Here is a 24957-nt window from a genome sequence, read left to right as displayed (position 1 = left end):
GCAGACACATTCCAACTCCCTGAGGGACCAAATTACTGGGCTGAGGGCTGTAGGGACCATGGTCTCAGGGAACAGCTAGCTCAACAGGCACAACATAATTTATGAAGAAAATGTTCTACATTCTACTTTGGTGAGTAGCGTATGGGGTCTTAAAAGCTTGTGAGCGGCCATGTAAGATACCCTACTGGTCTCACCCCGTCTGGAGCAAGCGAAAATGAAGAAAACCAAAGACACAAGGGAAAGATTAGTCCAAAGGACTAATGGACCACAACTACCACAACCTCCACCAGACTGAGTCCAGCACTACTAGATGGTGCCCAGCTACCACCACCAACTGCTCTGACAGCGATCACAATAGAGGGTCCTGGATAAAGCTGGAGAAAAATGTAAAACAAATTCTAACTTACAAAAAAAGACTAGACTTACTGGCCTGACAGAGACTGGAGAAACCCTAAGAGTATGGCCCTTGGACACCCTTTTAGCTCAGTAATGAAGTCAATCCGGAGGTTCACCCTTCAGCCAAAGATTAGACAGGCCCATAAAACAAAACGAGAGTAAAGGGGCACACCAGCCCAGGCACAAGGATGAGAAGACAGGGACAGGAAAGCTAGTAATAGGGAACCCAAGGGTGGAGAAGGGAGACAGTATTGACATGTCATGGGGTTGGTAACAAATGTCACAAAACAATATGTGTACTAACTGGTTAATGAGAAGCTAGTTTGTTCTGTAAACCTTCATCTAAAGTACAATAATAAAAAAAAAATAGGAAATTAAAAAAAAAAAAAAAGATTACAGCCTTGGAAACCCTATGGGGTAGTTCTACTCTGTTCTGTAGGGTCACTATGAGTCAGAATCAACTTGAGAGCAGCAGTTTGGGTTTGGGCTTATAGTAATAATTCATTCCGGCAAGAACCATCAAAGGACATTAAAATTACTGGCTGAAAATGAGATGAGGAACGAAATTTTACATGGTTTCAAAGTATCTCCTCATAAAACACTTATAAATTAATAAAGGAAGACAAAGTAATTTTATAGTGGAGGAATCTGGCAGACATCACCTTACTCAAGGGGTCAAATACCACTAAACAGTTATCATGTGCCAACAGATAAAATGCAATGAGAACACAGTATCACTTCTGTGATATTCTGGCCAAAAATGCATAACCTGGGTCTACTCATGCGAAAATATTGGACAAACCTAAATTGAGAGACATTCTACAAAATGACTAGCCTGTAATCTTCAAAAATGTTAAGGACATGAAAATCAAGGAAAGACTGAGGAAGTATTCCAAACTGAAGAAGACTAAAAACATATGACATCTAAATATAACATGTGATCCTGAATTGAATCTTTTTGTTAAAAAGAACATTATTAGGACAACCAGTAAAATTTGGATGGGATCTCTATGCAAAGGGTAAAAGCAGTTCTTCGTAATATTCTTACAGCTTTTCTGTAAGTTTGATACTGTTCCAAAATTTAGAAGTCTAAATAAAAAATTGGTAAATTTCACAATTAAAAAAAAAAAATCTAGATTTTTCAGCTTCCCTTAAAAAATAAGATCTGGCACCACCCCACCTCCTATCAATGACTTGCTGGCATTGAAGAGTAAATGTCCCTTCAGGTGCGACACGTACTCTCCAGGTCTCCAGTCTCCACCTGGCTAACTTTCTTTCAGTGAATGTCCTTGTGAGCATTTTGGTTTGTGATCCCTGATTTAGACCATCACATATTATCAAATTTCATTCTGTTTAAGTCTTAAAGCTTCAATACAATGTCTTTATCAGCAACAAAATAAAACATAATTCTCTACTACGTATCCAAGTTTGCAAACACTTATCCTAAAACAGACTGAAATTTGCATGATGAACTGAGTCTTGAACCACCCTCTTAATGAGATCAAGACTTAGGAAAAGCTCTCATGACAGAATTTCATATAGCCTTGACCTTTAACTCAAAAGGTGCGGGAGAACTCTACTTTCTTTGTCAAATCTGAAACCCTGGGTAGTATTTCACAGCCTATAGATGAATATAGAACAATATGTCGATTTTTTTTTTAACTACACTGAAAAAAATTTGGAATACCTTTATTCGACAGAAATTCTTAAATCAAAAGCCACACGTTTTTGTTTTCCAATATTTCTCGTTGAGAATCAAGACAATGGGCATACTTTGTCTAACACTCTTGAGTGTCTGGGTGAAGAAAGGATTTCGGTGTTAGGCATATACCCCGTTGCTATTGAGTTGATTCCAACTCATAGTGACCCTACAGGACAGAGTAGAGCTGCCCCATAGGGTTTCCAAGGCTGTAATCTTTATGGAAGCAGATTGCCAGGTCTTTTCTCCCATGGAGCAGCAGGTGGGTTTGAACCGACAACCTGTTGGTTAGCAGCTGAGCACTTAACCAACTGCACCACCAGAGCTCCCTGTTAGGCATATACAAACCCATTGCCACTGAGTCGATTCCAACTCATAGTGACCCTATAGGACAGAGTAGAACTGCCCCATAGGGTTTCCAAGGCTGTAAATCTTTAGGGAAGCAGACTGACACATCTTTTTCCCAGAGAGTAGCTGGTGGGTTCAAACTGCTGACCTTTTGGTTAGCAGCTGAGCACTTAACCACTGAGCCACCAAGGCTCCTTAGGCATATACCAAAAACCAAACTCATTTCCATCAAGCCAATTCCAACTCATAGTGACCCTACAGGACAGAGCAGAACTGCCCCATAGGCTTTCCAAGGAGCAGCTGGTGGATTCAAACTGCCGATGTTTTGGTTAGCAGCTATAGCTCACCATAGCTCTTAACCTCACCATAGCTCTTAACCACTGTGCCACCAGGGCTCCTATAACTCCAACAGACACCAAAAAATGCCTAACCCTTAGGCATACAGAAGCTACTTAATGAATGTTAACTGAAACTGGAAATGAGTTGCTTGTTTGAAGAACTTTACCAATATGGAGTCAAAATGGGAAGGAAAGCACAGAGAGGAAGTTGACCTTCTACAACTCTCTTACTCCCAATTCAGCCACTATTGTTTTCTTCTAAGAATAGGATACTGTAGTTACAGTCATAGACCATCTAGATGCAGGACAGTTATGCCCCCTCTTTGGTAGTAATATCTTCTAATAAACATTTGCTACAAATGTACAAAGAAAAGGGAAGGCCAGCGGCTCTGAGGAGACCTCAGCTGTGGCACATGGGTTATCTTTCAGCAGGTGCAGCCATTCTGAGCCAGAGAAGCCTGGAAGATGAAGAGACAGCACCTCAGGCAGCCGTGCCAGGAGCCACTGGGTTTCATCTCGGCCTGACCCAGAAAAATCTTATGGAAGAGAACAAGAGGCCCAAGAGCTCTCTGATCTGCTGTCAACCAGCTGCAGCCTGGAGACTGCCAAAGTGCTGCAGTGACTAGGCAGCGCCCTACGGAGCCGTCTGGGAGGGGATTACCAGCCTGATCCTCTGACTTTAGAGCCAGAAATGACTCAAACTTCACAAACAGCAAGGGCCTGCCAGAGAGGGTGACAATAAGCCTGGAGAGGGTTTTCTCCCCCTTGTTGGTGTCTCTTCCCCCCTTATTGCTGCTGTGGCGGATTCTGGACAGTGTGCAGCCTGTGAGGTAATCTGAATTCCTTGGCAACCAGCAAGTACCTGAATTCTTTCAAAACCACAGGAATCCAGCAGAGAAAAGGTAAATATCCCTGCGGAGCCAGTGTTAATTAGTAAGGAAGGCTACTGAAGAAGGAACTGGGGGTGGGGAGGAAGGGAAAGGCATTACAAATGCTTTGGGGTCTTTTCTGAGTTTCCACTGAAGGATATGGCTGACGCAGAGAAAAGGCAGTCCCCGATTTGGGCCTTCTCAATGTCCTCCCCTCCCACCTCCAGAGCGGGGGCGGAATTCTCCCAGTTCTCTGGATGGGCACTTTCTTTTCCCCCAAGTTGCTAGTGCTACATTTCTTTGGGTCTCTGACAACACATTTGGTTTTCAATTCAATTTTGCTTTGATTTTTTTAACTTTTTATTTTTCCTGTTTCAGTGAAAATTTGGCTATTAGCTTGTCTCAAAAAGGGCCTTGTCAAATCGTTTAGACCAAATATTGGATCCACCTAACTGTAAAATCCAGGACAAAGTCTTTTTGGATTCCACCTCTCACAGGAAAAAGAATCTACCCCATTTTGGTAGAGAGCAGCACCCCGTTCTGGAAACTGAGTGTCCCCTGCTGGTGCAAAACAGCAACACACCTGTGAATCTCAAAAGCAGGGAGCACCTCTGGGGTGCTACTATGACAGTCACAAAATGCTGGCCCAAACACCAGAAAGGCAATTTTATTTAAACATCTCAATATTTTACCCACATATAAGAAAAAGGACAATAGAGTTTTCATACTTCCTATGTTAATAAAGCAAGGACAACTGAAAATACCAATCTATAAAGCAACTACTCAGGGTCTTTTTTCTTTAGTAAAAAGAGAAGTAAAATGAGAAGGTAGAGAATTTACATAAAATATTTATTTCACAACACTGACTTGTGAAATGAACTTAATCTTTCTGTCACCTAGCATTAATCTGAGGCCCCAAGCAGAAGCGATATGGTGTAAGAAGACCCTCCCTTTCTAAAGAAGGAAACCAGTTATATTTGCTCCCAGATGTATCTCTTTAGGAAAGATTATGGTTTTTCTATTTAAGCCTCAAAGTAAAATGACCTAGTGATCGCATCCCAAACTGATTATCTTCAGTTGGGTCCACACAAAACACACGTGACCCAAGATTACTGGAAGCTGCAGATCTGGGGATGCTATAGACTACTGTTGAATGTAATGACACAGGCGAGTGGATTCTGAGGATTAAAAAGAAGCAAGTGAATGCCAAGAAACACAGCAAGTTAAGACACAGGGCCTTAGGCAAACTGAAGTCATTGTAGGGAGTGCACCTTCTGGCAAATAGCTCGTCATATTTCCATGTACCACATTTTGGTAAGGCATGTATATTCACCTATGCTTTCAGGTAAGCCTAACCAAAACCAAACCAAACCCATTACCATCGAGTCAATTCTGACTCACAGCAACCCTATAAGGAAGGGTAGAACTTCCCCATAGGGTTTACAAGGCTGTAAATCTTTACGGAAGCAGACTGCCACATCTTTCTCCAGAGGAGCGGCTGGTGGGTTCAAACCACTGACCTTTCAGTTAGTAGCCACGTGCTTAACTGCTGCACCACCAGGGCTCCAAAGCCCTGAAAATGCATGTTTTTTGGTTCAATTCAGTCTGAGTTTTTCTTAAAAGTCTGTTTTCCTAATTATTCTGACAAAAAGCATCCATTATTATTTTTTTTTAATACTCAGTTCCTGCTGGAGACAGGAGTTACTCAGTTCAATGGATTCTGACGTCCAACACACACCCATTAGCCAAAGCACTTGCTTATCTGTAGTAAATTCTATAATAAACATTGGCATTGTCCTCATTCCATGCTCTGAACCATTGAGGTCTTAAAACCATGCCAAATTTTGCCAGTAGAGAGAGCTATTAATATTGTGGGTGAAACATCTTCAGAACTATACGCAAGACATACTATATGATATCCTTGAGGAGCACTGAGCGTAACTTCCCTATCTTTCCCCTATTCAAGAAATACAATTTGTGGCAGGATGTAATCCACTTCCAAGCAGTGTGCAGGAAAAAATATGGGGTGAAGATGAGTGGAAGGAGGAGGATGGGAAAGGTTATAATACACTAGAGGGAAAGCTCATACTTTTTGAGTAGGTAGAAGTCTCAAACTACAAAACTGAAAAAGCCCAGGACCTTACACACCTGAGCAGAAACAAAGGGGTATATTTTTACCTTCTTTTTGTTTTAGGTAATATGGGGACTAGGCTTTTATACCCAGTCCTTTCAAAGCATGAGAGCAGATGCTTCTACAAACACTATAGAAAACTTCTTTCCTATGAAACCCTGACTGAATCTAGTAGTGAGTTTGTGCTAAGATGTCTAGTCCAGTCCTTTCTGCGACAATTGAGAACTGTTTTGGTTCTCTCCCTTCCTAACTTTCAAGGAACAAGAGCCCAGAACTAGGGAGCTTCAGTACCCTCCAGTGTTCCCAAGGCTCAATCTCATCAATCTCAGTTAAGAACATGACAGGTTTACAAATGTTGTCACTGCCACCTAGAGGTAAAGGGAGGACATGGCTCAACCAACTAGAATCTCAGTGAGTTCTCTTGCTCTTTTCATTTCATGTCACAGGACATGTCAAAAAACTTGAGTATATGAAGTACTGAAAGATGATTCCAAAATAACAATAACAGTTGTTGGAGTACAATAATATGTGTAAAAAGCACCTATACTTAAATAGGTAGCCTTCTTTTATCCACGGACTTTCACATCTTCAAAGTGCTTTTTCTAAACACAGAAACATTTACAGATCATGATTTAGCTTGTCATGAACACTCATAGATGCAAACCACCCCCAAAACTGCTACGCTCTAAAACATCAAGGTCACTGTGCATGAAAGAAACCTCAGTGCAAAAGGACTGGTAAAATATATATTTGCTTGTGGGGAAATCAACACAAGCATAGCATGGTTATTTCAGACAACTTAACGGCTTTATGAAAATACTGTCACCCATAAAATTCTGTGGATATGGGAAACAAAACTTTAAGTTATTATAACTTGAACTTAATTTTGTAAGTTAGCCACTTTACATTAATACCTAAAAAGTAACTCAAGAAAAACAGAACAATGTATACATAACCACTGTAAAGTATATTACTTGCAGGGTTTTTTTAAAAAAGCAGTTAAAGCCCCCCAAGTAGGAGGAGGCACGAAACCATTCAGGCCTTGAGCTCTGGAATCAGATCCATGAGTTCAAACTCAGGTTCACCATTGACTAGCTAAGGGATCTCAGAAAAGTGACTTAAAGTTCCTTCACCTCTCTAAGCCTCAGTTCCCTCAACTGCAAAAATGCATCAGCTATAAGGATGTTTTGAGCATTAAGATAGGAGTCTGGTTCATAATAGATAAATAAACATGAAATTTTATTTTTCTCTCCAGCTCCATGGTGAAGAACAATGGTGAATTATCCTACTACTCCTACTATTCTAGGTCTGCAGTCATTGTATGGAAACACCACGTGAGCCTGGATCCCTGCTGGGAAACATGTGCGTCTGAACATGCTTTTTCATTGTGGATATGCAAGCAAGACTGTGAAGTAATAAGACTGATTTCTGTAATCTGAAGCCCATCTGGGTACATCTGATTTTCTCGAATTGAACATAACAGAAAGAGATGACCTAATCTTAAAAAACTCTTAAATGGATTTCACTGTAATATACCCCCCCCCACTTGCAAAAAGCCTCTTACCTGGCCAGTCCTTCTTCGTAGAGATAGATGACGAGAGGATCGTAGGAAGTCACAAGCACATAGAGGCGCACGTCAAACTTGAAATCTAGAAAAAAAAATTGATTTACAGAGAAAATTAAGCGCATTTTTTTCCTGTTACAGACCAAACAGGACAATATAACAAAGAATTATGAGAGAAAGAACAGCCCTCCTCTTCCCATGAAACACACACTGCCCATACACCTTGCCTTCTGAGAATAATAATTGTACATTTTAGAGAGAGAGAGAGAGAGAATAATTCTACATTATATATAAATATATAAAACCCACCGCCATCAAGTCAATTCCGATTCATAGTGACCTCCTAGGGTTTCCAAGGCTGTAAATCTCTACGGAAGCAGAATGCCACATCTTTCTCCCGCGGAGCCGCTGGTGGTTTTGAACCGCCAACCTTTCAGTCAGCAGTCAATCGCTTTAACCACTGTGCCACCAGTGGTATATTACATCTTATACACATATATAATACAGAAATACTGCAGTGTTTATATATATATATATATATTACTATTTAACTATAAAGCACTTTCTCTTATATTATCTCATTTAATCTTTGAAATAATCCTATGAGGCAAGTAAGGAACCAGCCTATCTTTGGAGCCATAGTTGCCAAGAATTTCACATTAGCTTAATAAAAGACTTACCAGAGAAGACTAAGAAAATGTTAAAAAATGTAGCAAGATTTAGGCCAGACTAATCAAGGGCCTAATCACAACTCACCATCTATGAGCAGGGGGTTGCTAATGTAACGGGAGACCAGGATGTTCTCTTCCAGGGAAATCTGGTTTGGCTATTGAGTAAAGAAAAAGAAAGAAAAGGTACAAATGCAAAGGAATCCTAGCTTACAATAACAGCAAAATTCTTTACCCTTTGAGAAAAGATGATGTGGAAAACTATAAATGCTAGGAATAGTTTTCTTCCAAGTTACCTATATATACAACCGGCCATATAACATATCATCTCCATAAACCCTGTGGGTATCCAATTAAAATGGAGGAAACATAAATTTACAGAACACCTCTTAAATAACAGGGTGTAAACAGCTTTAAAGACTTAACTACATGATATTAAATAGTTAAGTGCCAAGAAAATTAGAGCTACATACAAAATAAATAAAAAAATTTGCTTTCTCCCAAATGTGAAGTATGACAGAAATTTAAAAATACCACTCTTATTCTTAAACGAAGGCTCTCATCAAGCTGCTTGGAAGACACTACAGATCTTTCCACAATGGATGCTAGCATTTCCCCTACGAAGTGGGATGGGTGATTTAGTGACTCACTCAAGGGTACTTGCCAAGATTCTGTGTGCAAAGACTGAACTAGATCTTTTAAACACCTTTTTAATGAAAAAACTTTGCTTATACAATTAATAATTAACAGTACTGTTGGACAATGTATGAGGCAATGACAATACAGTAATGAAGAAAAAATAAATACAATCCCTACCCTCACAAAGCTTCAAATTTAGCAGACCCCACCCCTAGAGAATTTATTTAGGTAGAGGGACAGCAAAAAACATAATTCAAAAGAATACAAAGCAGCGAGATGTCTGGTTGCAAACTGAAAGCACAGACCAGTCAAGTGGGACCAGTCAAGAAAGGCTCGGCCTGGAAGAGCAGGTGCAGAAGTGAATGTTGCAAGCTCTCAAGTACATGCTGGGCAGAAAAAGGAGGCCATTATGGGGGGGAAGATGGCATGTAAAAAGTCCAGTAGAAAAAGGGTAGGCAGATTCACTGACCTCGAGCTAGAAGATAGAATTGGGAAACAATGAAAGACAACTAGGAAGGCGGGACCTCACTGGCAAAAGGACTTGAAGCCCTGGCAAGGAGGGAATAAGTTTAACATGGTGGGAAGCAGGAAGCTACTGTGGAGTTATGAGTAAGAAAACAGTAAGATTCACCCACTGCTGTCGAGTCGATTCTGACTCATTCTGACTCATAACGACCTTATAGGACACGGTAGAACTGCCCCATAGGGCTTCCATATAGGTACAGAAGCAGACTGCCACATCTTTCTCCTGCAGAACAGCTGGTGGGTTTGAACTACCAACCTTTTGGTTGGCAGCTGAGTGCTTTAACCACTGTGTCACCAAGGCTTCTTAATAGTAAGATTAAAATATCTGATATAGAACAACTTTATGTGAGACTAAACTACCACAGGGAAATCAGCTGGAAGTCACCACAATCCATGTAGGCCAAAAGGATTCCAAAATCCAATGATAATAATTATGATAATAGCCACAGTAGCAGCAACAGAAATAACTACTAACATTTGCAGAAATAATACTTAAAATATAATAAATGTACTGAGCATTTACTGTGTGCCAGGCACTACTCTAAGTGCTGCATAAGTAGTTTATCTTATTTAATCCTCACCCAATCCCATGAGATAGGTATATCACCATCCACATTTTACAGATGAGGAACGAATCAGTGAGGGTTAGAAACCTACTCAAAGTTACACAGCTAATAAGTGATAGAACAGCATTCGTACTCAGCAGTCTGCTTCAGAGGCTTAACTCTAAAGCACTATTCATAACTCTCCCCAATATTCTGACCTAAAATAACTCTAGCAATTTCAAAAGTCTCTCACTGTAATAATGCATTTGCTACCTCAAATACTACAGTTGTTCATAAAAATAAGGATAATTTTGTGACCCATAACATTATACACAACCATGATGAGAGCCTTTGGAGGCAGGGTGATGATATTCTCCTCTCAGTTCCCACTGGTGCTACCTCAAAGTCAGAGTACAACCTTCACAACATATCTCCATGCATCATATGGCCACTATGACATCAGTATTGACTCATACCCTAATTGACTGAATCACCCACATCATTTCCTGACTCCCTTACATTTCTTGACCAGTTTCTCACAAATACTGTCCATTTTGAGCCAGTTTAGTGTGTAAGAATTGATGCAATCAAAGTACAAAGCAGTAAGCAGCAGGTTATATTTGAAACCTAAAATTTAAACAATTGTGGCTTTTTTTTCTTACTGGGTAACATTTGCAGACTACAACGGATAAAGGACCACTACCTTTCCTCCATAATAGTGTATACACTTGTGGTGGTCTTCACTCCATGATGCATCTAATGCCCGTGCCTATTTCCTCCCTTCCTCCTCACCATTCACATTTATCCTTCAAGTTAGGCATAACATATTCCCTTAAATTATTTAGGTTAACTTTAATATTTGTTCAATTGTCTGTATCTCTCATTTCTATCTGCATTAGGAATTAAACTGTAAGCTCCTAGAAGAAAAGAATGGTTTGGGTATAGTTTCTTTATATAGTGCTATATACCAATGAGGGTAGAGGGTCAGTGAAGGAAAGGAAGACCCTCAATGACACAGACTGACACAGTGGCTACAACAATGGGCTCAAGCATAACAACGATTGTGAGGATGGCCCAGGACCAGGCAGTATCTCATTCTGTTGTACACAGGGTCGCTATGAGTCAGAACTGACTCAACAGCACCTAAAACAATATACCTCTAAGCAACTAATGAAAGCTTTTTTTGATATCTACAAACATGTTTTCTTTTCATCATCCCAAATTAACTCAAGTTAATTGAGTTAATTAAACTCAAATTGCCTTCCAAAGTATCCTAAAACAGAAATCTGAATAGTTGGGAAAGATGAAAACACTTTCCCAACTAATGGGAACTTAGTATCAAAGCTCATGGTATCTGTTAACTTATTGTAAGGTAGAATGGTACAGTGCTTAAGAGTGTATGCTCTGAAAAGTTGTGTGATAGATACAGTTACAACAACGACAAAAAAAAAAAAGAGTAGCAGCTGAGGCTGCTTATGTACTACCAAACTCCTCATGGGATTTGGCTCCTTGGTTTGGACGTTTAGGGTCATGGTTTCATGGGACATCCCAATTAACTGGCCTAATAATGTGTTCAGTGCCTCTGTTCTACCTCTTAGTTCGTTGTATAGTGCCTGGGGTCTTAAAAGCTTGCATGCAGCCATCCAAGGCACAACAATTGGTCTATACTTGCCTGGAGCAACACAGGAAGGAGAGTCAGGAATAGGAGGAAGAAATGGAATGTGTGGCTAAAGAACTGGATGGTGCCTGGCTACCAATACTGAACATTTTGATCAAAGATTCTATAGAAGAATCCTGATCAAATGAGGGAAAATGCAGAACAGAATTTCAAATTCTTACGGAATCCACAATTTCTGGAGCCATGGTGGCTAAACGAACCCCTGAAGTTATTGCCCTGAGATAATTTCTAAACCTTAAACCAAAAATATCCCCTGAAGTCTTCTTAAAACCAAACAGTAGTTTAGCTTAACTAGTAAAGAATGTCTACCTTGAGCATTAAGATCTCTTAATGTCTACCTATATGGGATCAAACTGACAACAGCAACTTCAAAGATTAGACGGAAACCTTGTGGGGGAGGGCAGTGAGTTTATGTTAATGGGGGAGGAACAACTTAGAAAAGGATGAGAATGGTTGCACAACTCAAAGAATGTAATCAACTTCACTGAATTGTACATGTAGAAACTACTGAATTTGCATATGTTTTGCTGTGTATTTTCTCAACAAAAAACAAAATAAATTATTAAAAAAAAAAAAAAAAAAGAGTGTACACTCTGGAATCAACTAGACCTGAGTTACAATCTTGACTCTACCACTTACAAAGGAAATAATAACAATACCTACTTCACAGGGTTGTTATAAAGATTAAATGAGACTATATTTGGAAGGCACAGTGGGAGGCACACATTAAATGCTCAAGAAATATCAGCTATTATTATAAGTATTGCAAACTCAATAGTACAGGTAGTCACTGGGTTATAAACATCCGACTTATGTACAATCCATAGTTAGGAATCAACTCACATAAAGCCTATTATATTAAAAATTCGAAGTACACACAATGGTTCGTAATAACAAACAGGCGCTACTTTGTGACATGCATCAAAACATTATCATTACTGTTTTATTATGTTAAAGATGTTTTAGTGTATCTGGAAGTGTTTAATGTTTTTTATGTATGCACAGAAAGGTACCCTATATATTATGTACTAAGACAAACATTTGACTGATGGTAGATATGAACCATAGCTAACTGTTCTGACTTAAGTACAAATTCGACTTAAGACAGACTTAAGAATGGAACTCTTGTAATCGGTGGACTGCCTGTACCTATATGATTGTAACTGCCAAGTTCCACAACTCAACAGAATTCACTGCATGCCACATGGCTTCTACTCAGAACAGTACATTGAGTTATAATGGAGATACATAAAAATTAGGAGACAGTCCTTACTCCTCAAAAGGTTTTAAGGGGGTGACAGTACCTGGCACAGAGCAGGCACTCCCTAAATATTAGTTGAACAATGAGAAAAATATAGCATATGACATAAAAATATATAAACGAGTAGAACTAAGAGAATTGTACAGAACTACTCAAAAGTACAGGAGTGAAGAGAGCGACCTAATATTTTCCTGGTACTTCAAAATCTCAAGGAAAATATTAATACCGTATTTACCATAAATAATCTGTGAGACAAGGATGACTAAACTTGACTTCCATAATTAAATTCATACCTTAATCAGAAAACACCAGATCTTTCCCCTCTTTGATTTGAATCCACTAAATTGGGAAAATATGGCATTTAGTCATGGTCACTGAAGGAGCTGGAGCAAGCACAGCTCCATTCCTTTAGGCCGTATTTCTGAGGTTAAAGAGTACATCATTAAGAGACCATGTTGGCCAACTAACTGGGATGCTTCCATTGGTAGGAGCCCACACTTTTCTCTTCAGTATTGTGTAAAAGTAATGCTTTTTCTATCCTTCATCCTGTTCTCGTAATGGTAAAAGTTGCTATTTGCAGATATTTTCCAAAAGGTTATAACCGTTATAGGGAACTTTTAACAAGAGGCCCTCTCACTCCAGTGAGAAGACTTGGGAAAAGATGTTTTCATTTGGCCCCTACACCTAACTCCACACCTCCTCCCTCCCCCATCCCCCCAGTCCCTCACACACTCACTTTAGTTCTGCTCACAGACCCTCTGCCTGAGCACTCCCTCTCCCTCCCTCTCAAATCTAAAAGGAAAGCAGGCAGCAGCCTTGGAAAGAGTTACTTCATCCAGTTGGCTAATGGGTCACATATTCCATGGGAAAGGATCCAGGTATGGAAAAAAGGGGATGGTTAGGCCTTCTGTGTAAGGAGGGAGTAAAGAGTATTAACTACAAGGTTTGCAGGTCTGGGTAAAAGGTGATAAAATTCAAGTTTTGGGGTGAAATGGGAATATTTTCCTGTTATGTCCACATGTTGCTGGCTCCCCTTGTGCCTGCTGGCATCTTCCCAGGCTTCTGTCTGGCACTTCTACCAAATACCTAAAAGAATCAGACTCATTCCAAAGCTTCCCAGAAGGGGGAGGGGAGGGCAAAGGGTCCTGCCAAGTCCTTTGATCTAGGCAGGGGGTCTCTAGGGATTCAGCCCAAGCAGAGGTGGGAGGGACAAAGAAACTCTTACATAGCCTGCCAAATGCATTCTCCAAAGACATGTCACCCTTTATGAGACTGAGCGTCCAGTAAGGAGTTAGGGCACAGGGTTCTCAGCCCCACCAAGGAAAGTTTAATTTCTATTCTTTATGATGTTCATTTTAAAATAAAAAATTTCTAGGGGAAAAAAGTATTCTATAAGAAAGAAAGTCCCAGATGAGCTGGGAATCGATCCTATTCTTTTTGACTCATGTCTAAGAAAATAAAAAGCGAACTTCTACCACAGTTGACTTTCAACAGCAATTCCACTTGGCAGCTAAAACCCAAACCTGAACTAGTGCCGTCTATGAGAGTCAGACAACACTGGAGCTCCTGGCACAGAGCTGAAGGAAAAGCTTTCGGACAGGAGCCTTCACGCCAACGTCAGAGCAGAGACTAGAAAAGACAGACCCAAGGTATATGGCCAGGGCCTTATGTCACACGAGACCCAGGTAAAGGCCTCCAGAGTGACCCAGGGCCAGGTAACAGATCATGTAGCCTAGGCCTGGGGCTGCAGGAGTTGCCATGTCAGAACCAGATCCCATTTATTTAGCATGAAAGGTCTGGCTGTCAGTACTGACTGTACATTTTTTACTCCAGACTCAAGGATTTTCTAAGGTGAAAGACCCCTCAAATAGTTTCTGCATATATAGGAAATAGACAATGTGAAAAAACACTTGGGGGAATTTAAGATGGAATACTGACCATACACACACACATCTACTTCCCCCTTTCCCTACCTGAGTTCCACTAAAAAGACAGAAAAGATATTTTTCAAAGAATGAAGTAACAGCAAGGCTAGAAAAGAGTTAAAAGAGCCAGCAACAGACCAATAGTTTAAGGAAATTCTAAAAGATAGAGAGTAGTTGGGATCAGGCTGAGAAAACACAGCAGATGAAGCCTCAGCCCAAAATATTAGAGGTGACAGTGATCTTCCCAAGGAGGTCCCCGAAAAGCTCCAAGCTGTCAACAATCATGAAGAGCAGGAGTGGGCCAAGGGACAATAATCAGATAATTAATGAACGAACAGCATTTGGGGCAGCAGGGCCAGTAGGCCCTCTCTGACATCCAAAGCAGAGTTTTTGTCCTCAGGATAATATCTAAGGATGGTGCTCTGAGGAAGGCACCTTGTATGGGTGTAGGGATCTGAGAGAAAAGAGTAGAACTTGAGGCTACTCTATCCCTATACCAGGCACAATGAGAAGAGAAAGGAAAGGCAGATCTTCCCAAGAGGGAGTGCACAAAAGTCTTCCCCTAACCCTAAAATAAGGCCGTCACTATTTTGGCAAGGTGGAAGGGAGATGCTCCCCACCCCCATCCACCTAAAGTGAAGACTGGCAGTCAACATGCTTTGCCCTTATACAAAACTCAGTCAGGAAAACAGTCCTGCACAACAGCAGGGGAAACCTAGGCCAGCTGCCAGCTTCAATCGGTCTAGTCTTTTGTTTATAAATATGATCCAACACCCGAGGATCATCAAAACGGAGAAAATCCGATAGCAGGGGGGTAAAAAAGATCTATGATGAATAAACAGAACTAATCCTGGAGGAAACCAAGACAATTCAAGAAACAGAAAAGAACTTAAAAAAATTTCAATTGGTATCCTCAGAAAGATCGGCAGGCAAACTGCATTCAATGAACAACAGGCTGTTATTTTTTTTAAAAAAGCAAATTAGAGTGCAAGAGTTTCTGAAGATTAAAATATGATAGCGAAGATAAAAATACAATTACAGATGGAATGAATAAGAGAATGGATAAAGTTCAAACTGGTGAACCAAAAGATAAAAATGGGGAAAAGATAAACAATAAAAATGAGAGAAAAGCTGACATGAAGGAAAGGCCCAGAATGCCTCAAAAAGGAGTTCTAAAAGCAGAGACAGAAACAATGAGAGGATAATTTTCTCTGAACTAAATAAAAACACTAGTTTTCAAACTGAAAGGGTCCACTAAACATCCAGGTGAAAGAATGAAAAAAGACCTAGACTTAAGTATCAGTTAATTGCAGAACTCCAATGCTTTAAAGCCTGCTTCTGTTGAGTTTAAATTTTTTTTACTCAACCTACAGATAAAGCAGAGAAACTGAATTAGTTATTGAAGAGAATGTAAATGTTATAAACCTTTACAATAGAAAAATAATAAACTCCAGTCAAACTTAGAGATGGAATGCAGGGAAGGTAGGAGGTGATGTGAGTACAGTAAATGTCAAGCTGAAAATCAACAGACACAATGTAAAGGCGAAAAAAAGAAGAAACATAAATTAACTATATATTTTAAGTTACTAACCAGTATTATAAATCTAGAGGATGAGACTGAGGTTGGGATTTTATTTACTCTGAACATGTATTCAATTTTAAAACAACTGTTAATGAGAATTTTGCAAAGAATCAAGATATTAATAGCATTTGAAAAAAATTAAAAAGAGGAAAAGGAGGATGGAGGAGGTAGGAAAGACAGAAGGAAGGAAGGAGAAGCAGCAGAAGTCACTGCAGCAGCAGTAAGGATGCCGCACCAAATTAAGGTTATTTGCTTGATTATCCTGAGGGCAGAAACACACAGTTCTGCCCACAGTAGGAGCTAAACATATACACTGCCAACTGATGCTTGTTGTTAGGTGCCACTGAGTCAATTCTGACCCATAGCGACCCCATGTGACAGAGAAGAACTGCCCCATAGGGTTTCCTAGGCTGTAATCTTCACGAGAGCAGACTGTCAGGTCTTTCTCCCGCAGAGCCACTGGGTGAGTATGAACCACCAACCTTTTGGTAGCAGCCACGCATTTAATCATTGTGTCACCAGGGCTACTTAATTAATGCCTTGTTGTTGCTGTTGTTAGGTGCCGTAGAGTTACTTCAGACTCTTAGCGACCCTATGTACAACAGAATGAAACACTGCCTGGTCCTGCGCCATTCCTCATGATCACTGTTATCTTGAGCCCATTGTTGCAGCCACTGCTGAGGGTCTTCCTCTTTTTCGCTGACCCTCTACTTTACCAAGCATGATGTCCTTCTCCAAGGGCTGATCCCTCCTGATAATACGTCCAATGTGAGATGAAGTCTCACCATCCTCGCTTCTAAGAAGCATTCTGGCTGTACTTCTTCCAAGATAGATTTATTTGTTCTTTTGGCAGTCCATTCAATATTCTTCATCAACACCATAATTCAAAGGCATCAATTCTTCTTCAGTTTTCCTTATTCACTGCCCCCATGTATCTGTCAGTCTGTCACACTGTGTGGGCTTGGCGTGTTGCTGTGATGCTGGAAGGTATGCCACCGGTATTCAAATACTGCAGGGTCACCCACGGTGGACAGGTTTCAGCTGAGCTTCCAGACTAAGACAGACTAGGAAGAAGGACCTGGTGGTCTACTTCTGAAAAAAATTAGCCAGTGAAAACTTTATGAATAGCAGCGAAACATTGTCTGATACAGTGCTGGAAGATGAGCCGCTGAGGTTGGATGGCACTCAAAATATGACTGGGGAAGAGCTGCCTCCCCAAAGTAGAGTTGACCTTAATGACGTGGATGGAGTTAAGCATTTGGGACCTTCATTTGCTGATTTGGCACAACTCAAAATGAGAAGAAACAGCTGCAAACATACATTAATAATTGGAACACAGAATGTACAAAGTATGAATCTAGGAAAATTGGAAATCGTCACAAATAAAGCGGAACAGATAAACATTGATATCCTAGGCATTAGTGAGCTGAAATGGGCTGGTATTGGCCATTCTGAATCAGACAATCTTATGGTCTACTATGCCAGGAATGACAAATTGAAAAGCAATAGTGCTACATTCATCGTAAAAAAAGAACATTTCAAGATCTATCCTTAAGTACAACGCTGTCAGTGATATGATAATATCTATATGCCTACAAGGAAGACCGGTACTATTATTCAAATGTGCCTACCAACCACTAAGGCCAACGATGAAGAAACTGAAGATTTCCACCAACTTCTGCAGTATGAAATTGATCAAACATGCAATCAAGACGCATAGATAATTACTGGTGATTGGAATGTGAAAGTTGGAAACGAAGAAGGAACAGTAGCTGGAAAACATGGCCTTGGTGACAGAAACAATGCCAGAGATTGCATGACAGAATTTTGCAAGACCAACAACATCTTCATTGCAAACACCTCTTTTCAACAACATAAACAGTGACTACACACATGGACCTCGCCGGACAGAATGCACAGGGATAAAATTGACTACATCTGTGGATAGAGACGATGGAAAAGCTCGATACCATCAGTCAGAACAAGGCCAGGGGCCGAATGCAGAACAGAACATCAATTGTTCCTGTGCAATTTCAAGTTGAAGATGAAGAAAATTAGAAAAAGTCCATGAGAGCCAAAGTATGACCTTAAGTATATCCCACCTTAAGAACAGATGTGACACATTGAACACTAATGACCGAAGACCAGACAAGTTGTGGAATGACATCAAGGACAACATACATAAAAAAAGCAAGAAGTCCTTAAAAAGACGGGAAAGAGATGTCCAATGTGAGACAAAGTCTCACCATCCTCACTACTAAGAAGCATTCTGGCTGTACTTCTTCCAAGACAGATTTGTTTGTTCTTTTGGCAGTCCATGGTATATTCAACATTCTTCGCTAACACCATAATTCAAAGGCCAAAATGGATGTCAGAAGAAACTCTGTAATTTGTTCTTGAACATCGAGTTGCTAAAGCAGATGGAAGAAACGAGGAAGTAAAGGAGCTGAACAGAAGATTTCAAAGGGTGGCTTGAGAAGACAAAGTAAAATATTATAATGACACGTGCAAAGACCTGGAGATAGAAAAACAAAACACACTTGGCATTTCTCAAGCTGAAAGAACTGATGAAAAAATTCAAACCTCGAGTTGCAATAGTGAAGGACTCTATGAGCAAAATTAATGCTTAGTGCTGAAGAATTATCATATCAGTATGCTGAAAACAGAATATGTACGTCTTTATCTGCTGCTGACACCAAAGGCTGTCCTCCTCCAAAATTTGGTCAAGCGACTTTTTAGCCATGGAGTAACTACTGGCATGGGAGGAGGTTACCGTCAATAAAGTGAACAGTAACCCCCACATACCCACCCTCAACTCACACTTCTGACTGTACATTTCAGAAAGGAACACCTGCTCTTAATGCAAAGAAGCCCTATTAGTATACAGAGAAAAGAGTGAAGCAAGAAAGAACAAACACGGGGAGAGGTTTGCCATCGACTGCATACTTACATTGTTGATCAGGTAGACGCCTCGCCCCCTAGAGGAGGCCACTGGTTTTACTATCCAAGGTCCCCGATCCTTCGAATACGAATCTGCTCAAAATATTGGGAAGCAAAGAAAAAAACAAGGCGGGGGGGGGACATAAAGAGAAAGAAGGGGCATGAGTTCATTTATTATCTTAAATTTCAACAACGGTTATGCACTCAGGTTCCCAAAGAGTTTTCCAAATTTCTAACTGACGAACAGCAGCTAAAAAAACCCTGTATTTTTGAACTAGCCATAAAACAAAAACAAAGAGAGAAGGAGAAGAAGAAAAAGAGGAAAGCACAATCACTAACATTATTTCTTCCACCATTTTCTCTCTTAATAATTACTTGAATGAGAGGATGAAAACAAAATAAGGCAAATATCTAGATGTTCGGCTAGCCACCTTCAGAGTCTCACCTACATTAACTAAAGGACCTCCAGAGGTTCACACAGCAGACAGTGGCAACGTGAATCAAAAGCTAGACCTCCGAATAGGGCTCCCTTCCTTGAGCAATTCCTCAGCGTTTACAAGAAAAGATTCCTTTAAATCAAATATGTGCAAGTAGAGAGAGAAGACAATAATTTACAAGCGATTAAAATGTGGCATTTACTTCTGTTCCTTTCCTAAGTTCAGGTTTATGCTTTAAATACCTTTGGATCATGGGAAGAGAAACCAGACAACTGATACTAAGACTCGCATAGGCTTGCAGGTGCTCTGGGGAGAACCAGAGGAGGGCTCTGCCCTCTACTTAGGGAAGGTCTAGAGGACACTGGAGAGAAGTAGGGAGACAGGACTCAGGGCTACTGAGTCTTCCCATCCCAGACTGGAGACAGTGGCTAACAAACCCTTACTCAACTCTGCCCTTTGCAGTTTTGATGAAAATACCTCATGTGGCAGCAGAGGTTGCTGTTTCAAAGCAAGAAAAAATAAATAAGAGATGAAAATTAGGAGTTTTTTTTTTTTCTTGATTTTTCTTCTCTGCAAGAAGAGAGACAGGGAAGGAATAGATGAGTGTAGGAAAATGAATCAGGCAAATGCATTTATTAAGCATCTGCCAGGCACCGTTTCAATTGCTTTCCACATGTTAGTCTATTTAAACATTGTTATGCATTAAATTGTATCCCCCAAAAAGATACAGTGAACTTCTAATCCCTGCACAGATGAATGTGACCTTGTTTGGGAAAAATAGGATTTTTCTTTGCAGATGTTCTCAGTTAAATTAATGAAGTCATACAAGAGTAGGGTGGGTCCTAATCCTAATCCCTTCTGAGTGCTGTTTTATAAAACAGAAAGAAAGACACTGACACAGAGTCAGAGATGCCATGTGACAACAGAGGCAGAGTCATCTATAAGCAGCAAAGGAACAGCAAGGATTGCTGGCAGCCACCAGAAACTAGGAGACATGCAGCAGTTACTCTCTCAAGGCCCCCAGAATGAATCAACACAACCAGGACCCTAACTTGAACTTCTAGTCTCCAGAACTGTAGGAAAATAAATTTCTGTTCAAGCCACCCACTTGATGGTACTTTGTTATGGCGGCCCTAGGAGCCTAAGACAAACATCTTGACAACACTTGTCAGGTCTGTACTAGTAACAATCCTACTTTACAGATGAGGAAGCTAAGGTACATACTTGGCTGAAGTCACAGAGCAAAAATTCTTAACTACACATTTTCAACTATTAGTGCACTACAGCTTGGAAGTTAACTTTTAAATTAATGCTCTATTCTGACCCATCTTGGAGCCTTCCATGGGCAAACACTGAACTGTCAACCAACGGTCCCAGCTGGAGCAACAAATTCTATCAAGGAAATAGCCTTACCAAGGTGGAAGCAGGAGTCCCTTCCCCAAGGAATGAACACCCCACTGGGTGACCAGATCAGACTGGTAAACCCAACAGGTTAAAAGAACCAAAATATAAGTCTGGGGAGAACTCTCTCCCTCTTTCTATGTCACTTCCTCTACCTATAAAACAGGAATAGTCTATCTCTTGGACTTATTGAGAAAAAAACTGTTTCTGCCTTCCCTGTGAGTCTCACCTGATATGCCTTATGGGAGAAGTGACCTCTCTCACTGGCACTACTGGAAAAATAATCACTGTATACATGATGTCCAGTGTCTTTAGCAATAAAGCACAGTGGTGAAGCGCATGGCCTTTGAAGCCAAACTACCTGGGTTTGAATCCCAGTTCCACCACTTGCAAGTTCCATAACTTATAGAAAGCTTCTTAACTTCTCTGTACCTTAGTCTCCTCATCTGTAAAACAGAGTAATAATAGTATCTACCTTATAGGGTGGGAGTCCCTGGGTGGTACATACGGTTAACATGCTCAGCTGCTAACTGAAAGGCTGGAGGTTCAAGTCCACCCAGAGGTGCTATGGAAGAAAGGCCTGGCAATCTACTTCTGAAAATCAACCATTGAAAGCCCTATGAAGTACAGTTCTACTTTGATACACATGGGGTTGCCATGAGTTGAAATCAATTAGATGACAATGGTTTTTTATATCATAGAGTAGCACTTAGAAGAGCATCTAATGGAAGGCAAATGTTCACTAAGTATTAGCTATTAGTATTACTATTTAGACTCTCAGAAAAGATCGCCTTCCCTCAGGCCATATACGTTCTGTGTCCTCTTGTTTCTTTTGTACATTAAGTCTACTGAGTCAAGGTCTGCCCGCATGGACAGAAGCCTGAAAGAGCCCAGCTCCTGTGCCTGGGCCTGGGTAAGGAAGTTCACTTCAAGGCAAAAGAAATAAGACCTGGATCCAGGTCATGTATTTCTATCTAGTTTTACAGCAATACATTTAGACGCAGGGGCAGATTAGCCAATAAGCAAGGCACTCACGGGCTTACTTGTGTTTACTTACTAATCTGTAGTGAACAATTTCACATGGGTTTCACCACATCTTTGATCATTTATGGAAGGACACATTAGTGTTATATAAATGTGCCCGTCTTGTGTATTTTTATTTGAATGTCTCCTTGATGTGGTGAAAAATAGGTAAAATTGTGCACTACAGTTTTGTAAATAAGCACAACTAAGCCTGTGCATAGCTTGCTTATTGGGTAATCCGTCCTTGATTAGATCCCTATCTGGCTGCCATGTGTACTTTTCGTTCAGTCTGAACTCAACGGAGAGTGTGACCAATTGGCACCTCCAAACTCTAACACCAAAAGACACATGATACTCATACCCCAAAGAACATAAATCACACAAGTCCAGAAATCAAGGTGACAGTAACATTCCTCAAATGGCAAGAGGAAAGGAGACACCAAGAAGCAAGCAAAAGGCATTCATATGCAGAAGTATACAGAGTCCTTATGCAGGCACTAACTCTGGTCAATGAAGAGAAAAGACATTCAAGCAAATATACACAAGACAGAGGCACATTTACATGACACTAATGTGTCCTTCCATACATACTGACAAGCTCACTAAGAGCAAACAATGGGAATAAAAACAGTTTTAACGTTATCTCTGCAACAGTTTCACTAGAGAGCCACAACTTTTTAAAGATTTGAAAAACCCTAATTGGTTACTGACTTGAGGCATCCCCTGGGGTGAATCTCCCACAATTTCAGCTGCTGGGGACTGTGGCATTCCCAATCAAGCACTTACTACAGAATTCTGCGTACTCAGCTGGCAGGAGGAAAGTCTGGGGGAGGATGTGAAAAGCCTTGAATCCATGTGTATGCTGCATTCGAATGATGTTTTTGTACAGTCGGTCCTTCCGGGTTAGTTCATAAGACCTAAAAAAAAAAAAAAACACACGTACTCCCATTTCAGTAAACTATGACTTAGAGGTTTACCTGTGTTATCACATTAGTCATTTTCATCAAATGGATTTTCTGTTCAGATTTATTCATTAAGTTATAATTTACATACAGTAAAATTCACCCCTTTTAGTGTAAAATTCTGAGTCTGAACAAATGCATACAATTATGTAAGCACCACCACACTCAAGGTATAGAACAGTTCCAACACTGCAAAGTCAACCTTTCGTAGTCAACCCTTCCAATCACCACCAGCCCCGGCAAACACTGTTTTCTGTCCCTACAGTTTTGTTTTTTTCAAAGAGTCAAACAAATGGAATTTCACAGTATCTAGCCTTTTGAGATTGGCTTCTTTCACCGAGCATAATACATTTGAGATTTATCCCTGTTGCTGCATGTATCAGTGTTTTGTTCTGTTTTATTGCTCAGTAGTAATCTATTGTATGGGTGTACTACAGTATGTCTATCCATTCACAAGCGAAGGATATTTGAGCTGTTTCCAAGTTTTGGAGGTTATGAATAAAGTCGCTATAGGCATTCGCATACAGGTTTTTAAATGAACATCGGTTTTCATCTCTTGGATAAATATCAAGGTGTGGGATTGCTGGGTTGTACGGTAAGTTGTATTAGTATCTATTGCTACGCAACAAGTTATTCCGAAACATAGCAGCTTAAAGTAAAAACAAATATTTACTATCTTATACAATTTCTGTGGGTCAGGGACACGGGAGTGGCACAGTTGGGTAGTTCTGTCTTAGCATCTCTCACGATGTTACAGTCAAGATGTTGGCCAGGGCTGCAGTCATCAGACGTGACTGGGGATGCAGGACCTACTTCCCAGTTGGCTCACTCACATGGATGGTGAGTCGGTGCTGGCTGGTGGCAGGAGGCCTCCTGTAAACTTTTCTATATCTTTGAGTTCCCTTATGATATAACAGTTCATTTCTCCCAGACCCAGTAATCCAAGAAAGCAAGAAAGAAGCTGCAAAGGTCTTTTATAACCTAGTCTCAGAAGTGACACACTGTCACTTCTGCCACACTCTATTTGTGAGAAGCAAGTCACCAAGTCCAGCCTACCCTCAAGAACAAAGAAATAAAGCTCAACCTTTTGAAAGGGAGTTCAAATAATCTGTGGACATATTTTAAAACTACCACATACGTATATGTTGAACTTTATAAGAAACTGCCAAACTGTTACCACCCAAAGTGGCTGTACCATTTTGCATTCACACCAGCAACATATTAGTGTTCCAGTTGCTGCATCTAGGCTAACGCTTGGTGTTGTCTGGGTTTTCTGTTGGCTTGTTTTTGTTTTTAGTCCTTTAACAGGTATGTAGTGATACCTTATTGTGGGTTTAATTTGCACTCCACTAATGACTACTGATGTTGAACATCTTTTCACGTGCTTCTTTGGTCAAGTGTCCGTTCAAATCCTTCGTCTTTTTTTTTTTTGATTGGGTTGTTTGTTTTCTTAACATTGAGTTTTGAGAGTTCATTGTACTATATTATGTAATGTTATATTTTCTGGATACAAATTCTTTACCAGATATGTGTTTTACAAATAATTTACAATTTATATTGCTGTATTCTAAAATAGATTTCAAATATAAACAAATAAAAAATACTGTGTTCTACATTTGGCTTTTGATAAATATACTCAAATATTCAGGGTTTAAAAACAAAACACATGAAAAAAACTCTAGCATCATAAAGCCTCATCTATAGAGTCTGTGGGTATTCACTACTACAAATCATTATGAAATATTTTAGGAATAATCCATTTTTTATTCTAATTGGATCGTAATTCTTTTAGTACAAAAAAAATGTGGATTATCCAAATAGTGACAAAATATCAGAACACTAAATAACAAGTTATAAATCCAAAGCATTCTGGGAATTTTTATGCCACAGGCATCTACAGGTTGTGACCTTCTAAGAAACATGGCCTGACAAAAATATTCTCGGTTAATTCCAAGCGCAGATGCAGATGAACTGAGAAACTTTAGATACTAAAGCATCAGACTTTGTAAGAAGTTTTATTGATTTT

The 24957-nt window shown here is 40.1% G+C and overlaps 1 protein-coding gene across 1 annotated transcript in view; it reads right to left on the bottom strand.

Moving 5' to 3' along the window:
* The window catches only part of TTLL5 (tubulin tyrosine ligase like 5), a 295735-nt gene that overhangs the window by 242856 nt on the left and 27922 nt on the right, over window positions 1-24957 (bottom strand). Inside the window, 4 exon segments of the mRNA XM_023726122.1 lie at window positions 7346-7430; window positions 8102-8171; window positions 19119-19201; window positions 22756-22886. Of these exon segments, the coding sequence (XP_023581890.1) occupies window positions 7346-7430; window positions 8102-8171; window positions 19119-19201; window positions 22756-22886 (369 nt within the window).

Source organism: Trichechus manatus, unplaced genomic scaffold (genome assembly GCF_000243295.1).
Source record: "Trichechus manatus latirostris isolate Lorelei unplaced genomic scaffold, TriManLat1.0 scaffold00010, whole genome shotgun sequence".
Taxonomy (NCBI): Eukaryota; Metazoa; Chordata; class Mammalia; order Sirenia; family Trichechidae; genus Trichechus; species Trichechus manatus.
This window is presented reverse-complemented; position numbering and strand designations above follow the sequence as displayed.